The sequence below is a fragment of the Gopherus flavomarginatus genome, chromosome 3 (genome assembly GCF_025201925.1).
Source record: "Gopherus flavomarginatus isolate rGopFla2 chromosome 3, rGopFla2.mat.asm, whole genome shotgun sequence".
Lineage (NCBI taxonomy): Eukaryota > Metazoa > Chordata > Testudines > Testudinidae > Gopherus > Gopherus flavomarginatus.
Window position 1 is genome coordinate 288640430 of NC_066619.1, and position 25155 is coordinate 288665584.

The following is a 25155-nucleotide window of genomic DNA, read 5'->3' on the forward strand; positions in this document are numbered from 1 at the left end:
CCATAAAAGTGTGGAGGCTCAGACTTGCTCTGGCCTGTACACAGCGCTCTGACTGCTCCTGGGTGCTCAGATGGTCATGCAAGGAACCCCAGTGATGCCCTAATTGGAAACTATCCTAAAGTCCAATAAACACAAAGCTCTGGCCAGCTCTGTGCTAGGCCAGGGAGTTACTGTCTCCCTAGCATCTGCTTTTGCCGGGAACTGCTAACTGGCACCTGAGCTGAAATTCTGGTGGACGAGCCCCTAGTTGTGTACTGGGGAGAAGGTGTCAGGGAAATCCCACGCCATCCCTTTGGCCCTGTAGCCAGAATTCTGTGCAGGGAGCTGACCACAGTAAGCTGTGGTTCCATCACTGTCCATCTGCAGCCCAGCCCCAGCGGACTCAGAGAGGCACAGAGAGAAGGATCTTTCCCAGCTGGAGTGGCCTGGGAGCAGGGGTTCTAGCCCAGGGAACTGCCAGTCTCTGCTGCTGACTCCTGGAGACCGTGGTGTAAGACATGGGGATCATGGCGGTGTGTTGAGTAACCTGCAATTGGCTGTGTGCCACTGGGGGGAGGTGTGGGGCTGCCCTGGGACTCAGGGGACCTCAGATATAACTTGTAACCCAGCTCAAGGAGCCTGCTCGGGCAGGGCTACAGCTGCTTGGCATTGCAGCTTGTGCAGGGAGTAGTCCCCAAGCTGCCTCTGGCGAGCACCTCTGCATGCGCCAAGGTCCTTGCATGGAGGCCTGTGGTCACCGCTCGCCCCAAGATCTCTTCCCCGCATTAGCATGCAAATCCTGGTCCTTGGGCTTCGGGATTATGCCAGCATGTGCATGCTTGTTCTCAGAACCCATCCAATGAGGCTACGTGGTGTGCTGCACTGACATGAATGGGAGGTGCTGTGTGGGGTAGCAATGGGTGTCATGGCAAGAGAGGGGTCCATGGGGAGCAGGCTCCCTGGGGACTGTCTCAGCAACTAACAAAACTGTAGAATAACAAGAAACTGAACGGTGGGAAGCATCTTTCACAGCAAGGCCAAGCAGGCCCAGCACATGCCTGACCTTGTCCTGTGCTGGCACGTGTGGTGCTTGGCAAGCATTGGGGCCAGCAACAGGCTGAGCTGTGAGTGCCTAGTGATATGAATGTGTGCGTGGGGGCCTGCTGTGCGTGTGCGCCGGGGTAGGACGGCGTGTGTGGGTGGGGGGTCTCACAATACTTGGGCTTGTAATAGAGAAAGGCCCTTGTCATTACATGCTCCCCAGGAATTCACTGTCTTCATTGGAGAAGAGAGCAAGCTCACAGGCGTCCTTCCTTGCAGCAGATGATCGGAATGCTTTGGGCGGCGGGGGAGCCAGAGGAAGGGGAGCTACCGTGGCCTTGGCTTTGCTCAGGTGCTGTAACGCAGGAACACACAGTGAGTACTGTCTCCGGAGGGCTCAGGGCAGGGGTTCTCAGACTGGGGGTCAGGACCCCTCAGGGGGTTGTGAGATTATTACATGGGGGTCGTGAGCTGTCAGCCTCCACCCCAAATCCTGCTTTGCCTCCAGCATTTATAATGGTGTTTAAATATATTAAAAAGTGTTTTTAATTTATAAGAGGGGTCGCACTCACAGGGCCGCCCAGAGGATTCAGGGGGCCTGGGGTCTTCCTGCCGCCAAATTGTCACCGAAGACTCAGCACTTCGGCAGCAGGTCCCGGGGTGGAAGGACCCCCCCGCCACGGGTCTTCGGGGCACTTCGGCGGCGGGTTCTGGAGTGGAAGGACCCCCCTGCCGCCAAACTGCCGCCAGAGACCCAGAGTGGAAGAAGCTATGGGGACTTGGACCCCATGAATGTTTTCCGGGGCCCCCAGAGCCAGTGAAGGACCCCGCTCCAGGGGCCCTGAAAAACTCTCGTGGGGGCCCCTGTGGGGCCTGGGTCAAATTGCCCCACTTGCCCCCCCCCACTCTGTGTGGCCCTGCACACCCAGAGGCTTGCTCAGTGAAAGGGGTCACCAGTACAAAAGTTTGAGAACTACTGGCAGAGGGGAAGCTGCCACACCCCTTAGTCACAAGCTACTGTGAGCATGTGCTTAGTGCACCTGTGAGAGCTGACTGAGGGACCTGCGTATCACCCCAGAGCAGCAGGCGGCCCTGCGCATATCTTCTGCCTGTTTCCACCTCCTTCCCAGCATAATGTCTGCTCAGGGCCTTCAGCACCTCAGCTGCTTGGTCAGTGCTCAGGCAGAGTAGGGTTTCCCCAAGCCAACCAGTGGGCAAGACCTGTACCTGTCTGGAGTGATGCCGCTCTCCTGGGTGATGCTCCTTGGGCTGGGCCTGCTGCCGGTACTGGGGTCTGGAGAACTCGCTCACCAGGTATTTGTAGAGATTGCTTTTCACATGGAGGGGGTTGTATCTAGGTTCTACTTCCAGATTGTTCAAGGCACTCTGTTCAGAGAGAAGTGACACACAGGTCCCAGCTGGTAGCACGTGAGTGCCCAGCATCCAGCTTCCTGCTCTGAGGTGGCAGAAAATGGATGTGAGGATTTTTACCTTCCTTCCCCGCTTGAATGACGTGCACTCCTTCCAGTCATTCCGGGCAGAGAGGGACCCAACAGGTCCACCACAGTAGCTGATGGAAATTGTGCAGGTCTGATCCTTATCTGGGCCTTCCCTCGCCCCACATGGATAGCGGCTTGTACTTAGTATAAGCCAGATGTCACTTCCCCTGTGAGCATGTGTCTCTGCCTTTGGGCCTGGTAACCATGCCTGCTGTCCCTGAGCAAGCATGACACACAGGCAGTAGTGTAGCTAGCGGAGTGCAGGGGAAGCAGCCGCTTCCCCTCAGCACATTTTTCAAAAGCGGCGCCTTAATTAGGGGTTACCATGGCGCCAGCAGGCACCCCTATAATAAAGAACCCCCAGGTGAGGCCGGCGGTGGGCATGAGCGATTCCAGTGAGGTCAGCGGCGGGCGAGCCAGTGAGCGGGGTGTCTGGGAGGCAGCTGCCGGAGCTCTGGGTCCCTGTGCGGTGCGGCTCAGCTTGACGGTGGGAGCGGGGAAGCTGCTGTGGTGGCAGCTCAAGACATTCCGGCACTAGGCAGAGTGCTAGCGGCTTCACGGCCTGGAGGGGCTGCAGCAGGGCGCCCGGCTCGGAGTGTGGGAGAAGAAAGTGAGGGATGGGAGGAGGTGCTTCCGCTGCCTAGGCACAGGTGCTGCTGCTCCAGCAATCTGGGCGGTGGGGTGCAAAGTGCCACCTGAGCAGTGCCACCCGCAGGGGGCCTGGCCCTGGTACTGGAACAGGGCTCCCAGCACTGGAGGGCGGGGATCTGCTCCTTTCCCTAGGGGGCCGCTCTGAGGTCTCCTCTCTCTCAACCTTCCTACCGGCTCCGGCGCCTTCTCGCCTCCATCATCATGGCCACCCCATGCTGGCTTGATCCCGATTGGGCCACTTCCCTCCTGTCCCATCATGTCCAGTGGAAGCACTTCCGCTTCCCTGCGGAGGGACAGGGGAGAGGCTCAGAGGACTCGTGGTGGCACATGATCCAGGAGGGAAGGCAGCAGCGGGGACACCGAGGTGCATGTGCAGCAGGGGAAGGGGAACATAGTGACACTATCCGGAGCGCAGGCGCAGTTGGGGCCAATCCGTACCTCTAACTCCGCGGTGGCCTGGTGGAGGAAGGTGAGGCGGCAGTGGCAGCACGTGCCGGGTGCGGGATTGGCCGTTGGAGGCTGTGGTGCAGCATTTAAAATGAGTGGAGGGGGACTTGACGAGGCCTGCACGGTTTGGAGTGCTTCAGGCTCCTTGGCCACGTTCTGAGGGGCGCTTCCCGGGCATAGGAAGCAGCTGCGAGCGCCACGTCAGGCTGGGGCCTCTCCTGCATGGAAGCTGGGTGGAGCAGACCGAGCCCCTCCTGTGAGGGTGTGGAGGGGTCGGTGGTGCCCCAGGAGAGCCCATCGGAGAGGGAGGAATAATGGCAGAGACTGGGAGACGCGCCTGTTTTCAGCTCTTGGTGCGCTCTGCTGGGGGACCTGTCCCGCGTTCCTGCCACCGGGCTACGTCTGCTGTGACCCATTCACTCTTCACCTGCCTGCGCTATGCGATGGATACTGGACGAGAGGTTTACGCAGGGCCCTCACCAAGGCGTCCTGCCCCAGAGAGTCCCCAGCCTGAATGAGGGAAACACAGGGGCTAACCTGACCAGCAAGGAGGAGAATTACAGTGAATAATATACGCTAGCCAGCCGTGGTAGCGCTGCTGGAGCTGTGAGTTGAGCGCAGCATAGCAGGCGGCGAGGAGTAGATAGCCAGCCGGGCAGTAATGCTCAAGAGCAAGGCCTGGGGTAGGCTTGAAACAGGTTGGCCTAGCTACCTCCGGGACCAAGCTCCTCCGAGGGGGTACACAGCATGGCTGCAGCGTGGCCGGAGGAGCCAGCAGGGGGGGCGTGGAGTGGCCAGAGGAGGAGCCAAGGGGGAGCACCTTTTTTATGTTTGCTCCCCCTGCACTTAGAACCTGGCTACGCCACTGCACACAGGAGTTCAGACACAGGCCTCTCGTGTGTGCATGTGAGGAGTGACAGACCAAGTGTTCAGGCACAGGCATCTCCAGCTGTCTCCCCTCACACACGCGTGGTTCAGACACTGGCCTCTCTGGCTCCCCTCGCACACGCATGGTTCAGACGCTGGCCTCTCTGGCTCCCCTCGCACACGCGTGGTTCAGACGCTGGCCTCTCTGGCTCCCCTCGCACATGCGTGGTTTAGACACTGGCCTCTCCGGCTCTCCTCGCACGAGGGTGGTTCAGACACTGGCCTCTCCGGCTCTCCTCGCACGAGGGTGGTTCAGACACTGGCCTCTCCGGCTCTCCTCGCACGAGGGTGGTTCAGACGCTGGCCTCTCCGGCTCCCCTCGCACACGCGTGGTTCAGACGCTGGCCTCTCCGGCTCCCCTCGCACACGCGTGGTTCAGACGCTGGCCTCTCCGGCTCCCCTCGCACACGCGTGGTTCAGACGCTGGCCTCTCCGGCTCCCCTCGCACACGCGTGGTTCAGACGCTGGCCTCTCCGGCTCCCCTCGCACACGCGTGGTTCAGACACTAGGGTTGCCACTTGCCAACTTTCTATTTGCACAAAACTGAACACCCTTGACCTCTGAGGCCTCGCCCATGCCCTGCCCCTTCTCTGAGGCCCCGCCCCTGCTCACTCTATCCCCCCTCTCCCTTTGTTGCTCACTCTCCCCACCTTCACTCACTTGCTCATTTTATCAGCGGGCTCAGGGGGTTGGGGTGTGGGAGGGGGGGTGAGGGCTCCGGCTGGGGTGAGGGCTTTGGGGTGGGGCCAGGGATGAGGGGTTTGGGTGCAGGAGAGGGCTCTGGGGTGAGGTGTGGAGCTGAGAGGTTTGGAGTATGGGAGGGGGCTCTGGGCTGAAGCAGGGGGTTGGGGTGTGGGAGGATATATGGGCTCTGGACTGGAGGTGTGAGTTCTGGGGTGGGGCCAGAAATAAAGAGTTCAGGGTGTGGAACGGAGCTCTGGGCTGGGGCACAGGGTTGGGATGCGGGGGGGTCAGGGCTCCAGCTGGGGGTACGGGCTCTGGTGTGGGGCTGGGAATGAAGGATTTGAGGTGCAGGAGGGGGCTCTGGGCTGGGGCTGAGGGGTTCCGAGCATGGGAGAGGGCACAGGGCTGGAGAAGGGGGTTAAGGTTTGAGGGGGGTGAGGACTCTATCTGAGGGGTGCAGATGCTGGGTGGGGCTCGGGATGAGGGGTATGGGGTGTAGAGGGTGCTCCAGGCAGGAACCAAGGGATTCAGAGGGCAGGAGCATGATCAGAGCTGGGACAGGGGGTTAGGGTATGGGGGTGGGGGTGAGAACTCCAGATGGGGGTGTGGGCTCTGGGGTGGGGCTGAGGATGAGGAGTTTGGGATGCAGGAGGGTGCACTGAATTGGGATCGAGGGGTGCAGAGTGCGGGATGGGAATCAGGGCAGGGGTGCTGGGATGTGGGGGAGGGCGGGCTCAGGAGTACAGGCTCCAAGCGATGCTTACCTCAAGTAGCCCCTGGAAGCAGCGGTATGTCCCCCCTCTGCCTCCTACATGGAGGTGCGGACAGGCGACTCCACGCACTGCCCCATCCGTAGGCACTGCCCCTGCAGCTCCCATTGGCCATGGGGGAACATGCTGGAGGCTTGCCAGGAGCCATGCTGAGGCTAGCAGAGAGCCGCCAACTGGACAGTCAACTGCTTTTTGACCAAGTGTTTTGGTTGAAAACCAGTCTCCTGGTCACTCTGTCAGACACAATCCTTTCTGGATCCCTCACACACGGATATTCAGACACTGACCTCTCCAGCTTCCCTCTCACACGGGTGTTCAGGCAAAGATCTCTCCTGCTCCCCTCACTTACAGGTGTTCAGACACTGTCCTCTCCTTCTCTCTGCCCTCACACATGGGTGTGCAGATGCAGGCCTCTGGCTGTCTCCCCTCATGCACGCAGGTATTCAGACACAGGCCTCTCCATCTCCACTCAGAGTGGCGTTCAGACACAAGTCTCTCTGGCTCCAAACACGCATGGGTGTTCAGACAAAGACCTCTCTGGCTCCCCTCACACACAGGTGTTCAGACACAGGCCCCTCTGCTCTCTGTCCTCACACGTGGGTGTTCGGACACAGGTCTCTCCGTCTGTCTCCTCTCATACACAGGTCTTTACAGTTTTCAGAAAGGGCTTCTCCACTGGTCTGGAAAAGCTCTGCTGCTCAGACTGGCTGCCTTTCTAAATCCTGCTGAGGGCCCTGGATGCTCCTAGCTGAAACTAACCAAAACATTAGATAACCATTTCCTCCTTCGCTCACCTGCCAGGCCACAAGAGCAGGGCCCTGGGTTTCCCAGCTATTCTATGCACCGGAAGCAGAGCAGGAATACAAGCAAAGCTCTGCTTCCAGACATGTATTGGGAAAATGCAAGAGCCTGAACCCATGAGGGGAGGAAGAGTATGGGGGGAATGACTTATTTATGCTAATCCTATTCATGTCAATAGGCCTGCACCTGCAATGCAAGTGAGAGGGTGTGAGGACCTTGCACTCCAAGGCAATAGAGGGATAGGGCCCCACCCAACACGTCTTGCACATAGGTGACATGTCTTGTCTGGATGTACCATTCCCTGCTAGTCAGCTGGTATCCTGTACTTGCAGAACCTGCACTGCCTCTTTATCTAAACTTGTGTGCAGCCATTCGTCACTTGCCTCTATGGTGCTGAGTGCTGTCTCTGGAAGGTCAGCAGGGAGGGCTGGGATGTTGCATGGCAGCAGGAGTTCTCTGACTGCAATGGCTTTGACGAGCAGCGTGAAGGAGTCAGAGGGGATGATGACATAGTAGGAATTCACGGTGATTCTCCAGCTTGGACTCACACTTTGTGGCTCACGTTTGGCCAAAAGCATCCAGTCCCTCTTCTGAAATCAAAAGCCAGAAGTAATTCTGTCAGTGAAACAGGGTTGGCAGCCTCCCTTAGCACCAGCTCATTGCAGGGGCTGAGGGGCTCTGTAGCAGAGTCGAATAGATCTGTGTCAGATTATGAACTCCATTTTGTGTTAGGTGCTGAACTCAACTCTAAAGTTGCCTGGGTGCGACTTATTGCATTGCTTTTGAGACACCGCCCTTTCTGGAAGGGGCTTGCCATTGCCTTGAAGGACTATCACAGAGAAGCCAACAAGGCTACAATCTGGAGCCACTAATGACTCTGTTGCTCATCTGCAGCCCAACCCCTAAGAACCAATGGAACATTGGTACAGATGGGCCTAGTACTTGGGAAGAGGCTGGAGCATCCCTATGGTTCACATGGCAATGGAACAGGCTACGTAAGAGGGGGTTCTGCTCTGGGCAGGGGGGGCTGGCCATCACCACAGTTAAGAAGGGGGAAAGGAGAGAGAGGGCAGAAGGGATGAACTCCAGACTCAGGGGTGAGCTGAGAGCAGGAGAAGGGGTGTCTCAGGACTTTTTGTTTTGTTTCCAAAGATTTGTAACTTTTGAGGACTTTCAGAGTAAAGTTTCTGTGGTCAAGAAATCCCTTTACTAAGCCTGTGTTCCTTGCTTTCCTGCCGCACTGTTTCTGCAGGGGTTAAAATAGAAGCCCAGCATCACCACAGCCTGAGTGACGCTCCAGGGAAGTGTGTGTAAGCAAGTAGGAGGGCTTGGCTGGTTCCCGACACTGTTTTAATGGTCTAGGGCGAGTGGGCAGTGGTGCCCCATGTCCCAAAGGAGGATCTCAGACAAGAGAGGTCTGAGCCCCGGAATGTGCAGTATAGTCCCAGGTCTAGTAACAGAGGTTAGACTCTGTCCTGACCCAATTGGCTTAGAAGCATGTGGGACCAAGTGATTGCGTCTACCCACTACCTGGTGACCATACTGAGTGGTATCGGGCCAGGTTGTAACAGGCTCCATCACCCAGACTGACTGTTGAAAATAGCCCTGCTGTTGAATTGTATAGCAACTGGAAGAGAGACCCTGCTCCCCAGGCTTGGATCCGGAACTCTGCTTTTTACTGCTTCATTCAGATTCCAAGGCCAGAGGAAATAACTTTCAACATGTAGTCTGACTTCCTGCATAGCACAGACCAAAAGATTTCCCTGAATTAATTCCTAGGTGAACTAGGCAGATCTTTTAGAAAAACATCCAAGCTGGATTGAAAGTTTCCAGTGATGGAGAATCTACTGCAGCCGTTGGTAAGCTGGTAATGGGCGATGGGATGGATCCCTTGATAATTACCTGTTTTGCTCAGGGGCAGCGAATTGTATGGGTCCATGGTGCCCAGGCTCCAGCAAATTCAGAGTCTGGGGGCCCGGCTCCACCAATGTTCGGGGTCAGGTCTCTCCCTCAGCCCCACCTGCCGCCCCTGCACACACCCCCAAAACGTCCCTGCCTGCGCTGGGCAGCGGGCTGCTGCCCCCTGCAGTTCCACGCTGCGCTTCCTCGCCAGCTGTTGACGGCTGCAAAGGAGTGGTGCTGGGGGCAGGCTGAGGCGGCGGCTGTGCCTGTGGAGGGAGGAAGTGCATGGCAGCCCCCCGCTTGGCAGGCGACTCTGAGGGGAGGGGAGCTTATCCTGGCTGGACCTCCTGAGCAGCAGCCTGGTGGGGCTTGGGTGAGTGTAATGCTGGGGGGACCGGGGAGGGCTCCCTCCCCGGAGCTCGCTGCTGCCAGCAGGGAGAGGGCTGGGGGGAGTCCTCTCTGACTCCCCTCCCCAGCCCTGGAGCAGCCTGCCTGCTGTACCCCAAACTCATTCCTGGCCCAGCCCCACGCCCTGCACCCCCTCCCACACCTCAACCCTCTGTCCTAGCCCAGAGCCTGCACTTAGCACCTCAAACGTCTTCCCGAACCCCCTCCTGCACCACAACCCCCTGTCCCAGCCCAGAGCCTGCACCTAGCACTCAAACTCCCTCCCAGAGCCTACACCCCTCCCGCACCCAAACTCTCTCCCAGAGCCTGCATCCCAAACCCCTCCTGCACCCAAACTCCCTCCCAGAGCCTTAGGCAGGTGTGTGTGTGTGTGTGTGTGTGGGTGGGCAGGACTTGGACCCATTCTGGGCACCACCAGAAATTATACAAACCTGCCCCCCCTGGTTCTGTTCATTACCTCTGAAACACCTGGCATTGGCCACTGTTGGGAGACATGATACTGGGCTAGATGGACCTTTGGTCTGACCCAGTCTGGCTGTTCTTATGTTCCAGTGATTAATTGAGAACATAGGAGTGAAAGGGATCCCCTGGGGCACTGAAGTCAGGAAGCCACATCATACAGTCTGTTTTATAAACTTATCAAGATCCATCTTAAAACTAGTTTTGTTTCTTGTCCCCACTACTCCTACTGGGAGACGGTTCCAGAACCTCCCTCCTCTGAGGATTAGAAATCTTCTAATTTCCATCCCAAATTTACTCTCAGCCATCTATCCCCATTTATTCTTTGCTAACACTGTGCTTTAGCTTCAATAGCTCTTTTCCCTCTCTGCAGTTAAGCCCCTGATGGATTTATAGAGAACAGGCATTTCCCTTCTCAGGCTTCATTTTGCTAGACTGTACAAGGCAAGCTCTTTTAGTCTTCTCTCACAAAACAGCCCACCATTCCCCTACACATCCTACTAGCTCTTCTCTGCACATGCTGCAGTTTGATTTCATCTTCTTGAACATGCATGACCAGAACTGTACACAATATTCTGGATGAGGTTTTTACAGTGCTTTGTACAATGGGATTAATGTTTCCTCATCTCTACTGGAAATATCTCACCTCATACATCCTAGGAGTTCTCTTTGCCTTTTTTAATGGCTGCATCACATTGGTGGATCATAGTCATCTTATAAGAATATAACGTAAGAACATAGAACATAAGAACAACCATACTGGGTCAGACCAAAGGTCCATCCAGCCCAGTATCCTGTCTACTGACAGTGGCCAGTGCCAGCTGCCCCAGAGGTAGTGAACCGAACAGGTAATGATCAAGTGATCTCTCTCCTGCCATCCATCTCTTATGATAGACTTGGGTGCATTAGTCATTCTCCTCCTTTGTTGTTTTCACCTGATCAGTCCCCATCTTATAGCAGAAATTCCTTCTAGTCCCTAAGTGCAGCATGACTTCACAGTTTGTATTACTACATTTAATCCCATTACTGTTACTCCAGTTCCAAGGTCATCCATTTCTTCCTAAATGATATTGCTGTCCTCCTCTGTGTTGACAATGCCTCCCAACTTTGTGTCATCATCAAAGTTCACTAGGCGTAGTGGATAGGGGGAAGCAGAAGATGCGGTAGATCTTCATTTCAGTGAAGCTTTTGACACAGTCCTCATGACATTCTCATAAGCAAACTAGGGAAATGTGGTTTAGATGAATTACTATAGGATGTGTGCACAACTAATTAAAAGACCATACCCCAAGAGCAGTTATTAGTGGTTTGCTGTCAAACAGGAAGGCTGTATCTAGTGGGTTCCCAAAAGAGTCAGTCCTGGGTCCAGTACTATTCAATATGGGATGCATAAACAGTGGAATCGTGAGTAGGGGTAGCGAGGTTATTTTACCTCAGTATATGGCACTGATGCAACCACTGATGTAATATTGTTTTCCAGTTCTGGTGTCCACAATTGAAGAAGGATGTTGATAAATGAGAGAAGGTTCAGAGAAGAGCCCCAAGACTGATGAAAGGATTAGAAAACATGCTTTGTAGTGATAGACTCAAGGACCTCAATCTATTTAGCTTAACAAAGAGCAGGTTAAGGGGTGACTTGATCACAGTCTGCAAGTATCTACACGGGGAACAAATATTTATGTGGAAGAAGGGAAAGAATTGACAAGGATTTGTAGAGGATCTTAATGCATGTCAGTCTGTTAGCAAGAGTTAGGCTAATTGTAACCCTAATGACGTGAGATTTGTAGAAGCGAGGATTGTGTGGGGCGAGTAGGAAAGAATTGTGTGAGAAGTTATCACGACCTTGCACTGATAATTAAATACGTAGACTGGCGCCCAACATGGGGCAAATAAGATAGCAGGATAGCCTATGTATAAACAAAATGCAGCTGTTGCTCATTATTGTCTGTATTATTGCTTGTTATTGTCTGTAACAAAGGTATAAATGCTTGCTGTAATTGTTTACCTGTTGAGAGACCTGTCCGGGACTGGGGTGACCCAGTGTCCTAGGGCACTCCCTCCCTCTATTGCAATTTCTGGAGTTAATATAAAGTATTTGATTTTGCTGCACCCAAACAAAAAGCGAGAACTGAGTTTTTCTCCGACATTTAATAATGGCCTCTTAAACCTAGAAGACACAGGTATGACACGATTCAATGGCTGAAAGTTGAAGCTAGACAAATTCAGACTGGAACTGAGGTGTAAATTTTTAACCACTGGAACAATTTACCAAGAATTGTGATGGATTCTCCCCCATCTTTTCCATCAAGATTGGATGTTTTTCTAAAAGATTTGCTCTAGGAATTATTTTGAGGAAGGTCTATGGCCTGAGTTATACAGGAGATCAGCCTAGATGACCGCAATGGTACCTTCTGGCCTTAAAATCTATGAAAAGTGATGTTAACAGGTATCACTTTTCACAGCAGACTTACCCAGCCCAGGAAATCCTGGGGACAAATTAAGCCCTGGATGGGGGTGTCAGGGGAGGTAGTGGGGGCCAGAGGCGATGGGAGGGGATAGTGGGAGGCTAGAGGAGGCAGCAAAGGGCTGGAGCTTGAAGTCCTGCGGACAGAGCCTTCTGTCCTGCCACCCCAGAAGCCCAAAGCTTGAGCCCCACCATCCATGGGAAGGTGGGGAACTCACCTGCTGCCTGCTCCTCCAGTGTTGTGCCCCAGATGTCTCCAGAGGGGGACAGGGCTCAACCCCTGCTGGTGGCCCCAGCAACCAACACCAAGCTGGGGCATCCAGCAGCAACAGGGATGGGGAGGTGTCGCTACTTTGTCCCTCCACCCCCCCCAATCACCACCCAGGAGGCTGTGGCCACAAGAAAAGTTCCTGGTGGCCACATGCGGCCACGGTATCTGCATTTGAGAAATGCTGGTCTAGGGTTACTCGGTCCTATCTCTGTACAGTGGGCTGGATTTGATGACTTCTGTAGGTCCCTTCCAGCCCTACATTTCTATGGTTCATTAGTACACTCCTGCCTATTGTACCAATCTCATTAATGAAAATATTACATCAGCTTCGGTCCCAAGTCCAGTCCTTGAGGAACTCCACTAGTGATGTCCCTCCAGCCTGTGGTCATTTCCCTTTCCTCCAGCTTCTTGCCCACCTTACAATTCCTGTACTCGTTACCATCTTCTCTACCTTAACTAATAATTTCTCATGTGGCACTGTATCAAAAGGTTTTCTGAAGTTCAGATAGATTAGATCTACGGCTTTTATCTTGTCTAAGAAATCAGTTATCTTATCAAAGAAAGATATCAGGTTAGTCTGGCATGATCTAGCTGCATTTCATCCTATTTTCCATTTACCTTCATGTCTTTAAATATTCTTTCCTTCAAAATTTGTTCTAAAACCTTGCATACTATTGAGGTCACAATAATAGGTGCCTGGATCACTTTCCCCCCCTTTCTGAAATTACACCCTGTTAAAAATGTGTGTCTTATTTCAAGTCTGGATTTGTCATCTTCAGCTTCCAGCCATTGGTACTTGTGATACCTGTCTGCTAGTCTGAAGAGCCCTCTGTCTCTGGCCATCTGCTGTAGAATAGCTCCAGTGCATCTGCTGGAAGAACTCTCAGGCACAGCTGTGGACTAAACACAGAAGCTGCAGGTCCTTGGGACAGCTCTCCTGGAGCAGGCTGGACTCTTTCCCCCCAGACTGATGCCTGCCTTTTCCCCAGTCACAGATCCCATGCAGACCGCAGCTTGCTTGCACTCACCAGCAAGCTGTGACACAGAGCATGGAAGTTGTGCTGGTTCATCTCCAGCTCATCCCAATCCAGCTGCCAACAACTCGTAGGTTTAATGATGAAGGGAAGCCCAAACAGCGCTGACTCACAAACCCCTTCAGCCTTCAGAGCCCTGCAAAAACAAAGGGCAACCTGGTGAAGACTGTCTGTGCTCAACCCATAGCAAAAGAAACTGATTGTTAAACACTTACTCCTGGGGTGTGGTGGTGGTGCAGGGTCTGGGATCCCACCCATGCCTGGTGCCAGTGCCCTAAAGACACACTGGGGTGTGTGTGTGTGTGGAGAATCCAACCCATACCTGGTGCCAATGGCCTAAACATTCACTGGAGGTGGGGGTATCCAACCCACACCTGGTGCCAGTGATTTAAACACTCACCTTCCTGGAGGGGACCCAACCCACACCCAGTGCCCTAAATACACACTGCTGCGGGTGGATGGGGGAATCCAACCCCCAGTCCTTGGTACCAGCAGTCATACCACCATCTGCCGTGATCCTGCTGGGTCTGCTCACTACTTTGCTGGGAGAGCTCAGAGTAAAACTGAGCTGCTGCACGAAGGCAGGATTTGCTATTCTATCTGGTCAGCACAGAATCAAGTACCTCACACTATGTGACTGATAGTGCCCTCTTTTGTATGAACTGTAAATACTAATCACTCATGTGTCCCAGACACATCCCAGCTCAGGCAATGACATTTTTTCCTAATCAATTTCAGCTGGATCATGATTCTCCTTCACTTTCCATCCTAAACTCTGATGTTGTGTGCTATTAAACAGCTGCTGTATCTCACCCCAGAGGTTGCTGCTTTTTAGTGGTGTCTGAAGTATTCTCTCTATAGCCTCATGGGTGGTTGGAAAGGGTTGTTTAGTCGATATGTGTAAGTGCTTTGTACATGTACAGTTGTATACATGTTCTAAGTATTTTTTAATGAATCTTTGGTATAATCACAAATTTATACAAAGGTGACTGGGAGGGATTGTAAAATCATTGCATACAAAGCTGTTCATTAATTAAATAAAATCCCTTCTATGCACAAGCCACAGAAAAGAACCTGTCTCTATTATTATCATTATTAATTATTATTACTGGAACAACTGCCTGATGGGAAGGAGAAGTGTAAGTTTGACTTGGAGGCGTGAGAAAAATAGCACTGCCTTATTCAGATATTTGTAGCTTTCCCATCACCATGTCACACAGACACTGGACTGTTCAGGGCCAAACTGTATGTGGGACCAGCTACTAACTCATTTGCAACAGGGGCTGGGGGCCATGATTCCGCCCTGGAAAGCCTGACAAAGTATCTGTACTACATTTACAGCTGGGAGTTTTTCCTGCTATTGTACCTGGTGGTAGAATAACTGCCTCAAGTATCTGCTTGTCTGGTGTCCTCCTATGCTAATTGCTAATTTTTCCTTTGCAGAATGATGTCACGGCATCGTCATTTGCTAAGCTCCAGTCACTAGGGGGAGCTCTGGCTCTCAAAAAGCATTTGGCTTCAGCCTGTTCAGTCCGTAACCTAAGAGTGCGTGACAAGATTAGTATCAGAGGGGTAGCCATGTTAGTCTGGATCTGTAAAAGCAGCAAAGGGTCTTGTGGCACCTTATAGACTAACAGACGTTTTGGAGCATGAGCTTTCGTGGGTGAATACCCACTTTGTCAGATGCAGCTTGCTCATAACGTGACTCCATCTTTTCAATGCAGGTAAATGAACAAGTATCAGAGGGGTAGCCGTGTTAGTCTGGATCTGTTAGTCTATAAGGTGCCACAGGATTCTTTGGTAAATGAACAGTGTGAGTTGAACTCTGGAGAGGGAGGGAGAAGCCAGAGATGGGCCACCTGGCGACATTGTTTTGTACAAATAGCCCATCCTCCTGTTGTTTCTTGCATCTCTTTCCTTCTGTGGTTTTTTGTCTCCCCGCTTGTCTCCTGAGATTCAGTTTTCCCATGCCATGCGCTACAGGACAAGCTGTCACTGGGGAGTGAGGAAAAGGCCTCTGAAGAACAAATCAGAGCTCAATAGTAATCTACACTCCTACTCCCTATTTATGATGGAGAACCCCATGATTGGGGCTCAGAGCTCCCCTTTCCTCAGTACCACAAAGTACCACCAGGTGTCAGGGAATGGGAGTAGATCTCGGGCAGTATTGTTTCTTACCTGAAGGCTGGATTCAGGACATGGGGCACAGTAGGAGCAAGCCATGTGAGGCTCCTGTCAGAGTGGGGGAAGGGAGGGCCTGGCTGTCTCCCTTTATGGCAAAGCCTGCTAGGAGATGGGAGGAGTCTGAGGACTTTAAAATACAAACCCCTCCCTCGGGCAAGGATAGGGAAGACAGCAGGGAGAAGGAGGTGAGGGGGCATGCCTGAGTGTGGCACTGGGAGGTAGGATCTGTGGGAAGTGCAGGTAGGGTCTTGGACAGCCTCATCTCTCTGGGCTTTAACTACTGCTGGATTGTGGCTGTGCTTGGGATTTCTGTTGTTCTGGAAGCTGGGCTGTGTGCTACCTGGCATGTCTTGTGGTGCAATGAACACTTTGGTTTTTACACCACCACCCAGTGACAGTGCAGAAGCATCCTGATACTGCTGTGCATGGTGTCATGCTGTGCGGCTGGTTGCATCTTGCATCACAGGGAGATGATTGTTCCATTCACTTAATCTGTGGGACGTTTCAGAGTGGGAGCCATGTTAGTCTGTATCAGCAAAAACAACGGGGAGTACTTGTGGCGCCTTAGAGACTAACATATTTATTTGGGCATAAGCTTGTGTGCCCAAATAAATTTGTTAGTCTCTAAAGTGCCACAAGTCCTCGTTTTTAATCTGTGGGGTTTCTCACTAACAGTCCCTGTCAGCAGGTTGCTGAAGGATGCACCATCACTGCTCTGTGACCTTGCTTCAGCTCTGAGCAGATGTGATAGTCAGCAGAAGGCAGCTAGTAGGATGGTGTTCCCAGATAGATATGCAGAGATACAGTCTAGTAATGTCAGGACCTGTTCCTTGCCTTTAGAACTCTACTCATCATACTCCTGCCGAGTGACACGCTAATGAGGTTTCAGTGTAACATTAATTCCCCAATAGCTGACATGCTGTGGTGTTCATAACGGTGAGAAACTAAACAAACTCTTGCATGGTGACAGATTTCAGAGTGGTAGCCGTGTTAAGTCTGTATCAGCAAAAACAAGGACTCCTCGTTTAAACAAACTCTGCACCTCTTGCAGAAAGGGATTGTGCATTACGTACTTTATGACTCTGAGTTTATACAGTGTTGTAGCTGGAGAGGCTGCCATCTGGTATGGTGTGTTGACATCATCTGTTCTTACTGTGACATCAGCTGCCCCAGGAAGCAGAGCTGGGCTAAGCAGTCTCTCCTGAATATCACATTTCACACATGCTACAAAGAGATTTGGCAAAGATGACTGGAAATATAACAACTAATAACATAATATTGTTTACTGACAGGCAACTACACAGCGAACAATGAAACCGAAGTATGGGACACAAGGACAACACTGTCTAGCTAATGAACGATCCCTGCTCCCTCACAAGGTAGGTAAAAATAATTACCCCCATTTTAAACAGAGAAGACATTTTTAGGCATGTGCAGAAATGATTTCCTGAAAATGGATGGACTGCTGAGTCAGCTCAATAAAAGGCACAGTGTGCCAGCAGCAGAGCTCAGATTAGAACTCAGGAGCACTTGGCTCCTCATCCCAGGAGCAGGCCACTAAACAGTGTCACCTCTCTAGTCAGTCTCTCTTCATAAGTCATTCACATAGAAGGGGGAAACAAAGAGCAAGACCTTGTCCTGCTTGAGACAATGTTTGGAATCTGGGTTGTGGCAGGATGGCTCTTGCCTGAACCGATTCCAGTACAGCCCCAATGAATTCTAGTCACTGGGTAGGTGACAGCATCGATTTGTCTACATTGAGGAAGGGACCCAGGCTCTGGAAGGGGTCTCTGACTAACTGGATGTGGGACTCCACCTGCTCCCTGGAGCACCCTCACAGAAGCCAATTGTCTAAGTAGGAGTACACTTGCATCTGTCTCTCTCAGAGAGAGGCTGCGATGACTGACATACACTTGGTGAAGACCTGGGGGGCTGTTGATAATGTATGTGGTTGACAATGAACCTCAGGAAGTGTCTGTGGGGTGGCCAGATGGCTATGTGGAAGTATGCACCTTTCATGTCGAGGGCAGCGTACTAGTCCCCCACATCCAGGGAAGGGATAATTGTGCTCAGGGAGACCATGTGGAACTTGAACTTTACCATGAACTCATTGAGTCCTCGCAGGTCTAAGATGGTTCTGAGACTCCCCCTTTGCCTTGGGAATTAGGAAATAACAGGGATAGAATCCCTTGCCCCTTAGCTCCTGAGGAACCTCCTCCACTGCTCCTGTGGCAAGGAGCGCCTGCACCTCCTGGATAAGGAGTTGCTCGTGAGAGGGGTCCCTGAAGAGGGACAGGGAAGGGGGATGGGAGGGTGGAGAGGAGTAGAATTGGAGAGAATATCTCACTTCTACTGTGTGAAGAGCCCAGCAGTCTGATGTTATATGGGACCATGCATGGTAGAAGTGGGATAGACATTTCAAAAAATGGGGGGAAGGATCTGTAATCATGGTTGGTACACCGTCCTCTGGTGTCCCTTCAAAACCCTTGCTTGCGTCCCAAGGATGGCTTGGTCGGGCTCTGCCCTTGGTCTGAGGGAGGGCTGGAAGGCCAATGCCTGGAATTCCTGCCCCTCTGGCAGTAAGTATCCTGCCTCAGTTGGGGTTGGTATTGCCTCTGCTGTTGCACAGGCTGAGGCTTTCTCTGGGTAGCAGGTCTGTGCATCCCCAGAGATTTCATCATTGCCCTGGAATTCTTAAGGCTGTGAAGCCTTGAATCTGTCTGATCCGAAAACACCCCCTCCATCAGAGGGAAGGTCCTGCAGGGTCTGCTGAACTTCGGGGGAAGCCCGGATGCTTGGAGCCAAGCTGTTCTCCTCATGACCATCCGCGAGGTGATGGTATATGCAGCGGAGTCAGCCGAGTCAAGTGAGGCCTGCAGGGATATCCTGGCAACTGCCTTCCCCTCCTCAACCAGAGCTGAGAACTCAGCCTTTGACTCAGTGGGCAGTAACTCCTTATTTTGACATGGAGTCCCACAAGTTAAAATGATACCTGCTGAGGATACCTTGCTGGTTAGCTATCTCAGCTGTAGAGACCCTGTGGCATAAATTTTTCTGCCAAAGAGGTCCATCCATTTGGCCTTTTTGGCCTTAGGAGCTGGTGCTTGTTGTCCCTGCTGCTCCTTCTCATTCACTGTAGAGACCACAAGGGAGCAAGTGTGTGGGTGGGAGAACAAAAATTCATAACCCTAAGAGGGAACGAAGCATTTTCTTTCCATATCCCTGGCAGTCTGTGGAATGGAGGCTGGAGTCTGCCACAAAGCACTATAATTGTTGCCAATAGTCTTAATTACTGGCAACACCACTCTGGAAGGGCCCTCCAATGTAAGAATGTCCACCATCGGGTTCTCTGGCTCAATGACTTCCTCCACCTGTAGGCCCATATTACAGGCAATGTAGCAGAGTAGGTCCTGGTGGGCCCTGTGATTGATGGGCGGAGGACCTGAAGTTGACACCCTGGCCAACGCTTCATCAGGTGAAGATGAAGAGGCCAGTGGAGGTACATGGTCATCATGGCTCACCATGTGCCAAGTGGTTCAATGTGGTCTGACGGGACCTTGGATGTGGATGGATCTGGTGCCGGTTCTAATGTGCTCTCTGTAGTATGCGGGGGTGGTCTGGATAGATCCACCTCTGTCCTAGGAGGGATGGTTCTGTCCACCAGTGACCGTGCCTGTTGATGTCCCGGTGCAACCGATTTAGAAACCCTGGAAGGGGTGTTCTGGGCCTGATGGTAAGCCCAGAAAGGCCATTGTGCAGCAGGTGGCCATTGAGGTTGCCAGGATGAAGGAGCGTGTCTCCCGTGCTTGTCCAACCTGTGCCTACTATGCTGTGTGTAGTAGAGGCCATCCTCAGAATCTGAGGGCGACGACCACAGTGGTCCTGAGGATCCCTGCACTGGCGATTGGTGCTGAGAGGAGGAAGTCAGAGATCGGTGCCGTGACAACCAGGTAGATGAACAGTGCCAGTTTTCCCGTGACTTAGACCGGTGCTTGGGAGCCGCTCCTATGTTCCAGTGCCGTATCACGGTGCCAGCTGATGAAGGGCAATTGTGACTGGTGCTGATTCCCCGGTGCCAGAGATCCTGAGCGATGTGCTCCCTGCATCTTACTGTCACGTACGGGGACTGATGCCAGGCGTGAAGTAGACCATGAATGATGCCGATCTGGAGAGGAAGATGGCCTTAGCATTGCTGGTTTGCCTCGAAAGTATATGGGATGGAGGTGGCTTCCAACTCCTGCACCAAGTCGAGCTCCGCTGGAGAGTCACTTGATGCCAGACTCAATGGTGCCGACTGGATCGCCAGAGTCGACAGCACGGGGTCTTGCTGTTTGGAAGTTAAGTCCCTCCCCTGGGGCATCTCTGAGGAGAGCGCCCTCTGTCGGCCTTCGTATGGCACTTAAGGGGCACTGGGGATGTCCACCGGTGCTGAGGCGCTGCACGGTGCTGTGGTGCCGGGGCACTGGGGATGTCGACCAGTGCTGGGGCGCCGCACGGTGCTGCAGTGCTGGGGATCTTTGGTACCGAAGGTCTCTAGCACTAGAGTTCTTTCTCGGTACTGGTTCGCAGACCGATGCCAGGGTGCTCCGCACTGAGCTTGGGCCCAGGGCTTGGCGGCTGGGTGCTGCAGGACAGAGTGCAACTCCCATTAGTAGTTGTTTCAAACAGAAGTCATGTTCCTTCCTAGTTCTAGGCCTGAAAGCCTTGCAGCGCTTGGACTGGTGCACCTCCCCTAGACACCTCAAGCACGAGTTGAGGGTCACTGATGGGCATAGGTTTCTTGTATAGATCACAAGATTTAAATCCTTGGGCCTGAGGCATGCCCTGGAGCCCAAGGTGAGGTGAGGGGAAAATGATCCACTCACTATCTATACTACTAACAATAAGTAAAACAAGAAAATAAAGAACATTTTTAAAGAACTAAGAATGGCTAAAGGAAGACTTGAAGGCAAGCAAGCTAGTGCAGTTCCAACACCACCACGGACGTTAAGAAGGAACTGAAAGGGGATCGGGTTGGCAGGGTCATATACTGAGCGCCATGAGGGGGCTGCTCCAGGGAGTGATTAAGGGAAGACGTTTCCGACAACTGTGCACTTGGCGTGAGCATACCTAATTGGAATCGATGTGAACAATTACTCGAAGAAGAACCTCTTGAGGGTGGGTGGTGGATATTAAGGGGAGGGCTGCCCATGGTGTTGTGGATGGCATTGAGAGACTGAAGTGAAACCAGTAAGGAAAATAGCGTTTTCCTTACTGACTTTACTTTGTACTCCCACTAATACGTAACTTCTGATAGCTCCAAATTTCAACCATCTGACAATTACTTCAGTACTATATGAACAGATTGAACCATTTTGTAAGAGGACACCTATTTACATGCTGCTCTGGCCCCCACTAAGCATAATATATCAGCACAGGAAGTGTTATTTCTATCACTGTCAAACATAAATCATCTATAAAATCATGAAAGGCGTGGAAAAAGTGAATAGTGAAGGGTTATTTACCCTTCCCCACAATACAAGAACTAGGGGTCACCTGATAAAATTAATAGGTAGCAGGTTTAACACAAACAAAAGGAAGTACTTCTTCACACAATGCATGGTCAACCTGAGGAACTTGTTGCCATGGGATAGTCTAGATAATACCTTGTCCTGCCATGAGTTCATGGGACTAGAATAAATGACCTCTTGAGGTGCCTTCCAGTCCTATGATTCTATGATGTTGTGAAGGCCAAAAGTATAGCTGGGTTCAAAAAAAAACTAGATAAATTCATGGAGGAGAGGTTCATCAGTGGCTACTAGCCAGGATGGTCAGAGATGCAGAGCCATGCTCAGGGTGACCCTAAACCTCTGACTGCCAGAAGCCAGGAAGGGAAGACGGGTGCATCCCGCCAAGTGCCCTGTTCTGTACACTCTCCTTGAAGGTCTGGTATTGCCCATTGTCAGAAGACAGGGTCCTGGGCTAGATGGACCATTGGTCTGACCCAGTCTGGCCGTTCTTATGTTTTTAAAAACCAGCGGAACCAACTTGGGTCACATTTTCTAAAATATTTCCTCATGAGGATGTGATTCTCTGCTACACTAAGGCTCCTTTACACTGTAATAAGGCGCATTTTGGGCTGCCGAGGTGGTGTAAATGGACATTCACATCAAGGCACCTCTATGGTGCTAGAATGTAAAGGAGTCTGGTGTAACTGAGAATCAGACCTGAGACACTTCAGTCCCAATGGAGATGCATGATGATGGCACCTGAAAATGGGGCAGTCTAAATCAATTGCCTTTTTCAGCTTCAACTATGGTATTAGCTGCAGCCAACAATAGAATGCTTGACTCTGTCACTTTGCTGGGTGGTGACTGTGCCCCAGGCCTGCATGATCTGTGGGCCAGTGAGAGTCAGCGGGTCACAGCTGAGAGGGAGAGAAGATGAAATACTTAGACTTGTCCTGGGGGCAGTGAAGTGACGGAAGTCTCCTGAAGGAAGGAGGAGATGGAGCTGCTCTCTGTCTGTGCCATGATCATGAAGCCAGGTTTTAAAGAAAGTCTCCAAGCTGACAACGTCATTCTCTATGGTCTGAAGGTCAATATCCATCCCCAGGATCGCACTGTCTGTAGAAGGAGAGAATCATAGAAATTTAGGGCTGGAAGGGACCATCCCCCTGTGCTGAGGCAGGACCAAGTATACCTACACCGCCTCAGACAGATGTTTGTCAAAATTATACTAGGACAGTCCCCAAGGCTCTCCCAGTTGGGAAGAGGCCTCAGAACCGTACAAGCCATCTGTGGCCACTCTGAGCAGGTGTGTTGGTGTCTCAATGGCTCATATACTTTCCTTACTCCCGGTTTGTTTGTACTTAAATGGCACCTTCCATCAAAGGTTCTCAATCCTCTCAAGCCATCTGTTCATTTAGTCTCCTGGGGAGGGGACATTCTCCCCATTAGACAGAGGGGCTTGCTGAGGAGTAGGGGCTACGGGGTGTAACTGAGGAGCGAATGTGGCCCACTTATTTTAGTTTACTGGTTCTCTGTACCCCAAGTGATGCAGCTCACCATCAGCGTTAAACAAGGATATCTGAGCACGTCTTGGCCATTTTAGCATCCCCACCGAGGAGCTTCAGGAGACAGCAGCCTTGCACTCCTAGAGTGGGGCTCCACTCACCCCTCTTTTCTTCACTAATGAGCAGTGGCTCCTGCTCAGAAGGGTTACCCTGCCCAGCACCTCTTCACACACCCCATTTGCACTCAACCCACTCCTCTTCGCTTGCCACAATGGCTTCAGTACCAGCTTCTCTTTCTTGCAGGGAAGCCCAACAGCTGCAGCAAGAGGAGTCCATGCCTGAACACAAGGAGTGCTCCCCTAGGCCATGCTGCTTATGCACATGTATGCCTCTACACTTCTGGTTACAAGGGCCTTCACCATACCAGCCTGGGATATTTTACATGGCAAAAAAACAGTGTTCAAGGCAAAGGTAAAAACACATGCAGGTAGTAAGTTCATGGGATAGAACTGGGAGTTTTAAAGTAGACCCTGGCTCAGCCTCACAACTCCTAAGGAGAGTAGGTATCATTGCCCTGTTTTACAGATGGGGAAACTGAGGCAGAAAATTGCAAAGGGTTTTATAGAGTCAATGACAGAGCTGAAATTAGAACTTAGGTCTTCCTGACTAATGCTGGTCATAGTCCTCCTATACTGCCCATCAATGGTAGTTTCAAGCCAGGCAGTATTTGTCCCATAACTGCTTGGTTGAAATCACCATTAGCCAGTTAGCATGCAGTCTCAGTCTGCCCACTTTATAAGAAGGGATAATCTGATACTTGGATTCAGTAGAGAAATGCGCAGAATTCTGAACTCCGAGAGACAGTTCTTCAACTGTGCCTCAAACTAAATGGTTAGACTAAATACTGTACACATTCCACTCATCTGCATGGAAACTCTACAGGAACTGCAGCAGCATGTATGGCAGAGCCTGAGATATACTTGCTTCCAGCGCGGAGCACTATCCAGGGAGCTACTTGACTCAACTCCAGCAAAGTCAGACACCAAGGATTTCTCTGGTGGCACAACACAAGGCTCCTCTCACTGCCCTGGCTCACCATGGCGGGGTGGATAAAAATCAATGATTTTAAAAAAATAAAAAATGGGATTTTTTTGATAAAATGCTTTTTGAGGACAAAACTTATCTAAAGATAGTTTTAATTAAGATACATTATAGCTCAAAGATTCCTCATCATGGAATAGGGATTATAAATTCTAATTCTATAGTATGAGACAATATATTCATGTAATGTTTAAGAAAGTTTTGTGAATCCAATAGTTCATGGATTAGGGACCCAATTTTATGGAGTTCCAGGGGCTTCTGTATAGATTATTTAGGTTAATCTTTCTATCTACCCAATGGGACTCAGTGCTCAGTCTAGAAGACACCATCAGAGATGCTTAGTTTTGCATTTCTTAAAACTGTATGGATTTCTCTCTCCAGAGATAACATGCTTGTTAACAGCAAAAATGTTTTTAAATAAATAAATATAGATAGAGGTGAGAAATAACAGACCTTAACCCTATTGTCCCTCTGCCAGTTTGTGTACACAGAGTCAATCCCTTACCTCTCTCTAAAAGTGCAAAGTTTCAAAAAGTTCAATGAAGAGAAGATAATTGGGGGTGGAATAGATCTGGACAAGGAGAAGAAGTCTGGAGATAAATGTGAGAAGGGAGGGACAGGCAGTAGAAACAAAAGTGAAGCTGTTGGTTTGGCAACTTCCACCTTTTCATGTTCTCTGTATTGTGACAAAGTTCCTCCTCTACCTTGGTGGCAGTGATGAGCTGCCAAAATATTAACAACAGGTTCCCTCCTCCTCACCCCACGAGGGGGTCATGCCCCATCCAACTCCCCATGTTCCTTGATGCCCCATCCACCCCCCTTCCCTGTCCCCTGCTGCCCCATCCAACCCCTCCTCTCATTCCTAATTGCCCCCTGGGATCCCTGCCCCATCCAGCCACCCCTTCTCTCTGTCCCTGACTGCCCCCCACTGCCCCATCCAACCCCTGCTCCTTCCTGACTGTCCCGAGACCCCATTCAGTCCCCCTGTTCTCTGCCCTCTGACCACCCCATCCACCCCCACACAACCCACCAAACTCCCCTGCCCTCTTCCAACACCTGCTCCCTGCCCCCTTACCACACTGTCTGGAGCGGCTCGGCCAGAACCGGTGCTGCGGGCCCCGACTCCCCGGGCCAGGCCAGAGCCGCTCGGCTGGGACCAGCACCATGGGGCCCGGACCAGGCCGGAGCTGCGGGGTGCTTGGCCAGGACCGAGCTGGGGCGCTCGGCCGGAGGTAGCCGCTCAGCCGAAGCCAGACTGGGTCATGCCATTCCTCCCTGGAGCCCTCCTCGTACCCCCCCCCCCCCAGCTTACCTGCCTGCTGCTTGTTTCAGGCTTCCCGTGAACATCTGATTCACGGGAAGCAGGAAACGGGGAGGAGAAGGAGGGCAGAGCGTTCATGGGAGGAGGGGGACGTGAGCTGAAGCCGGGGGCTGGGTGGACAGCTGCCTGAGCTTTTGTTAAATTTAAAAGCTCTTTTAGAACCGGTTGTCCTGGAACAATGGGTTCTATAAGGGCTTCTAAATTTAACAACCGGTTCC

At 51.9% G+C, this 25155-nt stretch overlaps 1 protein-coding gene and 1 long non-coding RNA gene across 2 annotated transcripts in view; one reads left to right on the forward strand and one right to left on the reverse strand.

The window, feature by feature from the left end:
- The window catches only part of M1AP (meiosis 1 associated protein), a 67071-nt gene continuing 41916 nt past the window's right edge, over positions 1-25155 (reverse strand). The window contains exons 5-10 of the mRNA XM_050946086.1: positions 21953-22126; positions 16595-16745; positions 13332-13473; positions 7183-7389; positions 2248-2406; positions 1-1375 (exon numbers count right to left, since the gene is read on the reverse strand). Coding sequence (XP_050802043.1) covers positions 1229-1375; positions 2248-2406; positions 7183-7389; positions 13332-13473; positions 16595-16745; positions 21953-22126 — 980 coding nt within the window. The 3' untranslated portion in view covers positions 1-1228. The remainder of the gene's footprint in view (positions 1376-2247; positions 2407-7182; positions 7390-13331; positions 13474-16594; positions 16746-21952; positions 22127-25155) is intronic.
- On the forward strand, positions 1309-24448 carry LOC127047651 (uncharacterized). Its single transcript, XR_007773436.1, has 3 exons — positions 1309-1395; positions 16814-16900; positions 22819-24448. It is a non-coding gene; the product is annotated as an uncharacterized LOC127047651 (long non-coding RNA).